The 9,909-nt window shown below is 44.6% G+C and overlaps 1 protein-coding gene across 1 annotated transcript; it reads left to right on the top strand.

Moving 5' to 3' along the window:
• The first annotated feature begins 393 nt into the window (after positions 1-393).
• Positions 394-3,109, top strand: fzd8a (frizzled class receptor 8a). Its single transcript, XM_071896912.2, has one exon. It carries the CDS (start codon positions 793-795, stop codon positions 2,545-2,547), a length of 1,755 nt encoding a protein of 584 aa, XP_071753013.1. The 5' UTR covers positions 394-792; the 3' UTR covers positions 2,548-3,109.
• The last annotated feature ends 6,800 nt before the right edge of the window (positions 3,110-9,909 follow it).

Here is a 9,909-nt window from a genome sequence, read left to right as displayed (position 1 = left end):
GTAGTCGATGTCTCTGGGTAATATTTTTGAGAATCATTTGGTTATATGCATGCTATTGTTAGGGGAAAAATTCATAAAATACGTGATTTTTGACTATATTTGTAGTTGTTTGTGTTATGATAATCATCATCTGGAGATTAGATTTGACCCACCTCTCCCTATCCCTCCACACCGCTGATCCTGGAGCCTGGTGCCACACAAACAGCCAAAACTAATATGATCATAATATCTTTAGGTAAAAACTTGATTGACTTATCCCGAAGCACCGCCCCTGCTGCTCTGTGATTGGAGGAGCGGCCACGGGGGCGCAGCCTGACAGGCTCCGGTATAAATACCCACCGCTTAGTCCTCAAGCTGATGATTTGTATGGGAACCAGGACTAAGGGGGGACGAGCCGACTGAATGTAGTCGCTGTGTTTTGAAGAAAGAAAGAAGGCCCACATTTTCTATTTGTTGTGATCGGAGAGCTGCACTCGGGTTTATCAGCGAGAGACTGGCTAAGGATACAGAAAGCAATTTCCATTAGAAGGTGGATTCACTCTCCTCTCAGCCATCTTGACTGCTGCTCGCCGCCCTGAAGGCTGTTTTCTCCTCTCCTCCACCTCAGCTGAAAGTAAACACGGCTTGCAAATTGCTTGCAACTCCGTGCCAAATACCGAGTAAAGCGAGATGGGCTCGCTGCGCAAAATCTAACCGGACCGGACTCGCGGGAGGCAAAATTAGACGGCTGAGAGGATTTATCCGCTGCTGTTTTTACCAAAGCAGGAGAGGGGGACACGACGCGCCGGAGGGATGGAGTACGACCTGTTGGGGATTTACCTGCTCCTCTCGCTCGCCCTCCTGCCCAGATCCAGCGGCACCACGGCCAAGGAGATCACCTGCCAGGAGATAGCCGTGCCCCTGTGCAAGGGGATCGGCTACAACTACACCTACATGCCCAACCAGTTCAACCACGACACGCAGGACGAGGCGGGACTGGAGGTGCACCAGTTCTGGCCTCTGGTTGAGATCCAGTGTTCCCCGGACCTGAAGTTCTTCCTGTGCAGCATGTATACCCCCATCTGCCTGGAGGACTATAAGAAACCGCTGCCGCCGTGCCGGAGCGTCTGCGAGAGAGCCCGGGCCGGCTGTGCGCCTCTCATGAGGCAGTATGGCTTTCCCTGGCCGGACAGGATGAAGTGCGACCTGCTGCCGGTGCAAGGCAACCCCGACACGCTGTGTATGGACTACAACAGGACTGACTCCACCACGGTTTCCCCGGTCCTTTCCAAACCCACGAACCATCCCAGTAAGGCTTATAACCCGCATAAGAATAAACCTGGGCATAACCGACCCGGCGCGCCCGGTAAATACAAGCCCCCTGCCGCTCCCTGCGAGCCGGGATGTAAGTGTCTGGACCCCATGGTGCCGGTGAACACGGACCGGCACCCGCTCTACAACCGGGTGAAAACGGGGCAGATCACCAACTGCGCCATGCCGTGCCACAACCCGTATTTTACGCACGACGAGAGAGCGTTCACCGCCTTCTGGATAGGACTGTGGTCCGTGTTGTGCTTCGTGTCCACGTTCGCCACCGTCGCCACTTTCCTCATCGACATGGAGCGGTTCAAGTACCCCGAGAGGCCCATCATCTTCCTCTCGGCTTGTTACATGTTCGTGTCGATCGGGTACATCGTCCGACTGATCGCCGGACACGAGAAGGTGGCCTGCAACCGGGAGTACGACGTGGAGCACATCCACTACGAGACCACCGGCCCCGCGCTCTGCACCGTGGTCTTCCTCCTTATTTACTTTTTCGGCATGGCCAGCTCCATCTGGTGGGTCATCCTGTCCCTGACCTGGTTCCTGGCCGCCGGGATGAAGTGGGGCAACGAGGCGATCGCCAGTTACTCCCAGTACTTCCACCTGGCCGCCTGGCTCATCCCCAGCATGAAGTCCATCGCCGTGCTGGCGCTGAGCTCGGTGGACGGGGACTCGGTGGCTGGCATCTGCTACGTGGGCAACCAGAACCTGGACAACCTGCGGGGCTTCGTGCTGGCCCCGCTGGTCATTTATTTATTCATAGGCACCATGTTCCTCCTGGCGGGATTTGTCTCCCTGTTCAGGATCCGCAGCGTCATCAAGCAAGGCGGCACCAAAACGGACAAGCTGGAGAAGCTGATGATCAGGATAGGCATCTTCACGGTGCTCTACACCGTGCCGGCCACCATCATAGTCGCCTGCTACTTTTACGAGCAGCACAACAGGCAGAGTTGGGAGATCACGCACAACTGCTCCTGCTTGCTGGAGCGGGACCGCAGGAGTCCGGACTACGCCGTTTTCATGCTCAAGTACTTTATGTGCCTTCTGGTGGGCATCACGTCCGGGGTGTGGATCTGGTCGGGCAAGACGCTGGAGTCGTGGCGGACTTTCTGCACCAGGTGCTGCTGGGGCAGTAAGGGCACCAGCGGCTCCATGTACAGCGACGTGAGCACGGGACTGACGTGGAGGTCGGGCACGGCCAGCTCCGTGTCTTGCCCCAAGCAGATGCCATTGTCCCAGGTTTGAATGAGAGGCAAAAGCAGCTTATGGGGACTGCTAATTGTTTGGGAGATAACCCATCACTCCCCGTCTTAAGCAATTTGCATAGTAATGAACTGCTGCTGAGGACCCCCCCCCCCCCCCCCCTACACACACACACACACACACACACACCTCTCTGTTGGGAGAACTGGTTGAAACAATGTACCTGGCATTAACACAGGTTAATTCCTCCCTGTTTATATGTATTAGAGGTACAGACTGAGGCTTTTACACAAACTGGGCATTACTTGTTGTAGGCTACCTTTAGGCGACAAGACAGTTTTGTTCCTAACTTGCTTCATACAAAGAGCATTTGGGGTTTTTATGACCTGTTCTATCTACATAGTGCCAGATAACATTGTATAATTCAATCACATCAAAGATGGTTTAAATTAAGCCTTAATAGTGCCCAAGTATTTTACGGGTCGTTCTTTTTTGTAATTTCAAATGTATTTATATAATGGTTATGTACAAACTTGTAAATTTGTGTATAAAAGAAAACTTTATAAGCTATTGTAAATTTGTACAAAGTGTAGATGTCTTTTTCCGTGAGAAAAAACAAATATGACCTTTATTTTGACAATAAAACATTTGATAAATCTCAAGGTCTGTGTAACTTTTCAGTGTTTTTCCCAGGGAGTCTCATCCAGCCTCTTCTGTTCCGAGCCCAGGCATATTTTGTGGTTCCTTGTGGTCACCGTGTTGAGGATGGCAGCGGCAATAGCAGCTTTTGAGAGTCCCGGCTAAAAGGAAGCCCTTTTAACCATCAGAGACCGGTAATTAGAGGCAGGGGTTGAGTTGGAGCATCTCCATAATTGTTAAAGTCCTCTTCACATGCCTGCCGAAGCCCGCTTTCTTAATTTAGTAAAAGAGGGACTGGGTGAATGGGGGTATAAATGCAGGGAACGGACCCTTTTCATCTGCAGAAACTTTGATCTTTCTTTTTAAACAGCCTAGAATAAAGGTGGTGTGCATTAGGAGTGTCTGTCTGATGTGCCAAGGTTCTCCTAAACGTCCCCATTTGGATGCTTTGATGGACGTTCTACAATTGAAAGAGCATTCTGGACCCTCGCTTTTGGTTTGTCAGAGCTGAAACCTGCCAGAGCCCCTGTGTCTTGTGTTTGGTTTCTCGTAGAGCCTGAATTGAAACATCTCTCCCTCGGCTCAAGCTGTGTCAGAGAGTGCAGGGGCCTTGACATGAATGATATTGAAATGGCAATGAAAGCCCCACAGGTGGTCTGTTCACATGATCTCACATCTTAGGGCCCCCTCAGCGAGGCATTTTTGCAACAAATGTATCTGGTTTGGTCCCAATTAACCCAATGCGCTGGCATAAGATGATACACTGTAATCCAGCGTAGAAATGCCTTTGATTTGCTGGTCAATGGTGACAGTGTCCTTTGTAGTGACTGCTTTGTTCCTGCTTTATTCCTTTAAACTCAGACAGTAGATGTAACCTGCAAGCCTCTTTTCAGTGTGGTGCAGCTGTGCATCTTTTGGGAGTGTAAATCAGCGATATAAATCTTGCATCGCCGCTGTCAGCCGAGACACCGGGCAATGAACAGTGAGTGATAACAAAAACTACTTTTCTTTAGATCAAAAAAGTGGCCTCTTTGGGAGAATACAGCATTTCTTTCAGCACTTTGCTTCCACATCGCTTTATTGACAGTTTTGCTTCAGTTGACTAGTTTGGGGTTTTGTGTGTATAGTTACTGAGCATCATTTTTTTTAGGCACCTGTTATTGCTGCGTTGCAATCACTAAGTTTAAATGTAATTAGTTTGTGCAAGACTTTAAAGGTCTCTGCTCAGTGAACACTTTGCATACAAGTTCTCTCTTCAATCATGTGGCAGTTTATTTGTATGGAAAGAGTCATTTTTGCTCTCAGTTTGCACCTTCATTTTCCAGTGTTTACCATAACTTCAGTCAGTCTGCAGTTCAGCTCTGACTGCCAGTGAAAGTGACATAAATTCGTAGCTCCACCTAGTGGTGAGAGCAGCACTGTGCATTTCTCTGGCTTGTAACTGAACTTTTAAGCACTGTAAGCCATGGTATATTACCTTTGTTCGAAGCACTGACCAGAAAATTGCCTCCCCTCTCTCAGTCCTAAAGGAGATAGTCACTGCAAAACTTAGTGCCCCCCCCCCCCACACACACACACACACACACACAACCCCTCACACACACACACACACACACACACCCTGACCCACCTCTCCCCCACACCCAGCCATTAGGCTCCTTGCCCACGAACCAAATGTCCAGGCACTTAAAACAACATGTCCTGGCTTGGCCGTTAGACACACAGCATAATTATCAGGGAACAGTCTGTTTCCTCCTCAGAGGTCACCAACCCAATTTGGTGCAGTTTACAGGAGAAAGTACGACTTAGCCTGGGAGTATTGTAAAGAGATGCTTCACACACACCCAGAGGGGGGCTTCCGAAATGGTTGGCTATTATTAGCCGTTTATGGGCTAAAACACTCATGTCCTGACATGTTCTATGGGCAGTTTGGAAGGGCTTTATGAATTTATTATTATGGGGAACTGTCAGGGCTTTCGTATTGTGTTCACCAACGCCACCTTTGACCTACTGCAACTATAGAAACATCTGTACCATGGCTACACTGTAGCAGAACTGTAACTACAGCAACATCTGTAACTACCATCCATGTTACTGTAACAGAACTGTAACCATAGAAACATCTATCTCTACACTGTAGCAGGTCTGTAACCATAGCTAAACGTCTGTAGGTAGCATTCATAGCTACACTGTTGCAGAACTGTAACAACGTAAATAAATCCAGTAAGACTGGTGTTCAGCCTCCAACCAGCAATAAAAAGTGTTGTGCTCTTCAAATAAATGAAGAGTAATATTGGAAAAATCTTTTCTAGTCTTAACAGGCTGAGTGTTGTCTGCAGTAACCAAGGAGTAGGATAATGTTTTTTGCCTCTAAGGAGGCGCCATTTAATTTGATTAGAAATCAACAAAATGGACTGACTTCTTGACTGCGGAGTGATATGATTACATGTGAAACAGCTGTCTGTTATTCACAAATAACAGACCTTAGAATGCCTTCATTGGCCAGTCAGAATTGACTATACACCACAGCTGTGTAATAATAATGCAGTACCACTCAATGATTACAGAGTAACTACTATATGTGCTCCCCGCAATGGATTCCAATTCCTTGATAACTTCAAAAAGGAAATTCACTGTCTTTGAGCTAGACCCCTTCACTCTTACATCATCATCAACCAGTAGTCTACCCTAATCACAGTAACAAATGAAGGCGTCATCTCTTACCCCTCAACCCGTGCAGGGATCCGAGGAATGACCTTTCATACAACCACTCTGATTGAATTGTCTTCTTTCCCAATCAGTTTCTGCAGCCAAGCGTTAGGCCTTATTTCTAGGGCCAGGAGGAGCATTCTGACATAGCTGCCCATCAAATATTAATGGCGGCGTTTGATGAGAGGCAGACACAGAGGAGAGCAGAGGGGTTGATAGGCGGGTCATGCTTATTAATACTATTGATCCTTTCGATACACCTGGGTAGGGTTTTTGTTCTTTATCTCTTAATGCATGAGAGGAGATGCTGCGGCTGTGGAGTTGCAGAAAGCAGCCTGTAATCTGCATCAGTGCAAGGGTGGAAGAGAGGGGAATGTGCACACTAGGGTTTGACCAATATGGGATACTGATATTGATACTGTTTTGTTTGTATTGAAGCTGCTGATAGCCGATATTTTGCGCCAATATTCAGGATCTTTAAATTCAACTATTAAATTTGACCAAATATTCAGTGTTTCAGTGGTTTATTCTTGTCTGAAACAGCATTCAGACCATCAAGGGACACTAGAACTCTCCATTGAAAACCAGACAGCATTGATCAAACCCTAGTACCTACATCAATTCCACTATGCATCTCTTGCTTTTGCTGACCTCTCATCCACCCCAATCAACAGCTTTGAGATGTGTGAAATGATGGAAAGAAAAAGGAAATCTTATACATGAGCACAATATCATTGCTCTTTAGTCTCAAGATGACATTTGTCAATGGAAGATAAACAATAGCACTAAAAATACCAAAGAGTTCCTGGGAGTGTGTCTGTCTATGCATAAAGCACAGCAATGACCTCAGCTTTCTGTGACCCATTTAGATTAATGGGGAGGCTCCTGACCTCCGGTTCACGCACATATTCCCAACTGGCCTTTTGAGAAGCCAGATGTTGGAAAATAAAGGGGGACTCAGCATTCTGCACTCTGTCAGACATCACAGTAATAGTTTCCGAGGGACGTGAGCGTCATTGAAGCTGTTGCAGTTTGGTTTGCCCATATAAAAGATGGGGTTAGGTAGAGGAAGAGGTTCTGGGGGGAGGAGATCCTCGGAGTTCTTCATACTGTCAGTATCATCATGATCAGGATCGACATCAAACACTTGATATGCAATCTTAAAATTGTTTATACACTGGACAAAATCATGATCTTCAAATAGGTGACTGCTTGATATTTTAGGCAGAATTGAGTGTCTCCTTACTTTACTTCTCTGTAGTTTTTATTTTCTCTCTTAGTTATGAGCTGTAAGTTTTGATACAGCATGACATCATAGTTCTTGAGAATGAATTAAGCTAAAGAGAAATTACAGTCTGCTGTTGTACAGTAGCAGCCAGGTTGAAGCTGATGAAGCAAAAGTGTTGACTTTCACAAATGCTAGGCGGTAACCGTCAAACAATTTGACCACAGGTGGTAAGCAAATTAAGGTAGTATCTTCTTATAAATATTTGGCTACTTTAACAGATGATAGTCTTTATTTTAAGCCACATAATGAGACCTTGTAAAAATAAGTTGAGGTGCAAGTGAGGGTTTAATTTTAGGAACTGTGTGTTTCCTTTGAGTCTAGAAAAAGACCAGTTGCTGCTACCTTTTCACCTGTACTTATGTTGATGTGATGTATATGAAGGCATCAGTTTAGTGTCTGGGGCCACAGACATGGCCATTTAAGGCCATACCGAAGAAGCTTCCCTATAATTCATGTGTTTATACACAAAAATGTGAGGAACGGTATAAGCCAAGGTTCCAAGACTCATTTCTGTTTAGTCCTGGAACAGCCTGCAGAAAGTTTGGCAACTTAAAGCTCTAATCTGCAGCTTCCTTCCTTCCTTTATTTTTTTTTTTTTTGATGACATCTTTGCTGCTAAAAGCGCATTGCTGTGGTGTTTCTGCACTGCACTTCCCAGAGATCACCTGTCAATCAAACAGTGTGTCCAGTACTGTGATGATGTCAATGATGTCAATGGGGCAAACCTGGACAAATAAAGGTGAAACAAAAATAAAATAATAAGAAGTGCCTTATCAGACCCAGTTATGCAGTTTTTACCAATTAATGCTTCAGTTTGGGGTTAGCGCTATTACTGAGCCTGACAAAGATATCAGCATAAATGGCTGGCTCCCTATTGGCACAGCAACAATGACTCTGTGGTTTAGTAGTCCTTACAGTGCCCCCCTGCTGCCTCTTCCAATCCAAGGACCCCCCACCTCCACACACACACACACACACACACACACACACACACTTAACAGCAGAACACTGTGTTCCCTCAGTCCCTCAGTGACTGACTGACGTGCACACAAAAGAAAAACTTCTTTCATCTGAAGCGCTGAGTGCTTTCCCAGATTCCCTCTAAAAGCTACATTAAATTGTTAAGTGGTCAATAGAGGGCGCCACTTAAATTTAAAAAAAAATCTACAGGAGATACAGAGTGCTTTAAGGTTGGATTTTTGTAGTGCATTTGCTTGATTCATTAAAAAGTTTAATTAAGAAACAGCCTTTACCAAATTTTTCATCTACCAGATTTATTCAAAGAAAGTGTCAGAGCCACAAAGTTATATGAAGATACAAATAATCACATATCAAAATCAATCATCATCACAACGCTTGAGAGCAGCTGGGAAGATTTCAAGTGTTGGATAGAGGTTGAGAATATGGCAGCATTTCACATTTTATGCCACTGGAGGGCAGCATGATATATCAAACCAAAGTATCAGTGAAGCCTCAAGAATGGAGTGGATCAAAGTAATGTAACATGAACTAAACTGTAACAATAAAGTGCCTTCAAAACCAAAGATGTATTATATTTCATGTTAGGATGTTGTAGATTATAAATTGAATAATCATTTTGAACACCCAAACTGGCAGTGTCGTGTCACACATGCACAGCTTCCTTCACATTTGAGAGTCAATCTGTGATGTACAATTATAGAAATATAAAAACAAGAGCAGAATAAAACAATTAATCAACTTATACTGTATACAATCAGAGTCACTCGACAGAATCTAGTGAATAAAAGAACACTGAAATCCATTTGTTATTGCATTGCATAAAAACACCTGAATCAAGTATGCTGCTACTAATAGGAGAATTATACTGGGATACGATTTGGTGTAACAAAAATCATTGTTTTTTTTAATAAAAGGTATACATATATATATATGAAATGATCATTGTATTCAAAAGCAATCCATTAGTGATTGATAATTATCTCATCATTAGTCCAGTGTAGTTTGGACCATGAACATAAAAACATTCAATCAAGTAGATATGCAACACTGATTATGCAATATTTTAAGTATTAAAGCAAAGAAATAACAAATTTAATGTCAGTTATCATTTAAGTAACTTCCTTAAGGCGAGGCAGAAGAACAAACAATTACCAATAAATGTTATAATAATAGTTTACCCAGACATTGCAGTGTGTAAGTATAAATGAACTTAAGTGTAGCTGAATCCAGCATTGGTGTAAGAAGTTTGAATTGTTTGTTGTCTCTCGACCTGCTTCCAGCTCAGAGATACCAGGTGTATGAAGATCGTATGACAGCGGCGGCCTTGCTGCGGGCCGGTGAAAACCCCCTGTGGTCACTCATATGACAGAGCGTATCACGCTGTAGATACGTGAGATATGAGGCTATTAGCTTTTGTTGTCACCTTCAAAGAGTCCGCAAGAGGCCAGAGGAGGAGGAATGGAGATCAAAAGCTATCCGCTTACACAGAGGCTGGCCCCTCAGCTATAGGGAAGCAAACCAACAGTGATGCCACTGATTTACTGCGGGATTATCCTCTCCTCACACAAGTTACAGACTTAAACATAATAATCTATGCAGTTCACAGATTTAAATAAAAATGCTGACAGGAAATTTTTTTCATGTTCAGAGGGAAATAATACAATTAATTTTTACATTGGCAAAAATATTGATCTTAACAAGTAGTCCAGCATTGAGTCAAAAAATCTTACTTTTCTTAAAACAAGTGGAAAAAAAAGCAGGGTGAGATGAGTTCACGTTTCCATTGC

The sequence above is a fragment of the Centroberyx gerrardi genome, chromosome 22 (genome assembly GCF_048128805.1).
Source record: "Centroberyx gerrardi isolate f3 chromosome 22, fCenGer3.hap1.cur.20231027, whole genome shotgun sequence".
In the NCBI taxonomy this organism is placed as follows: domain Eukaryota; kingdom Metazoa; phylum Chordata; class Actinopteri; order Beryciformes; family Berycidae; genus Centroberyx; species Centroberyx gerrardi.
This window is presented reverse-complemented; position numbering and strand designations above follow the sequence as displayed.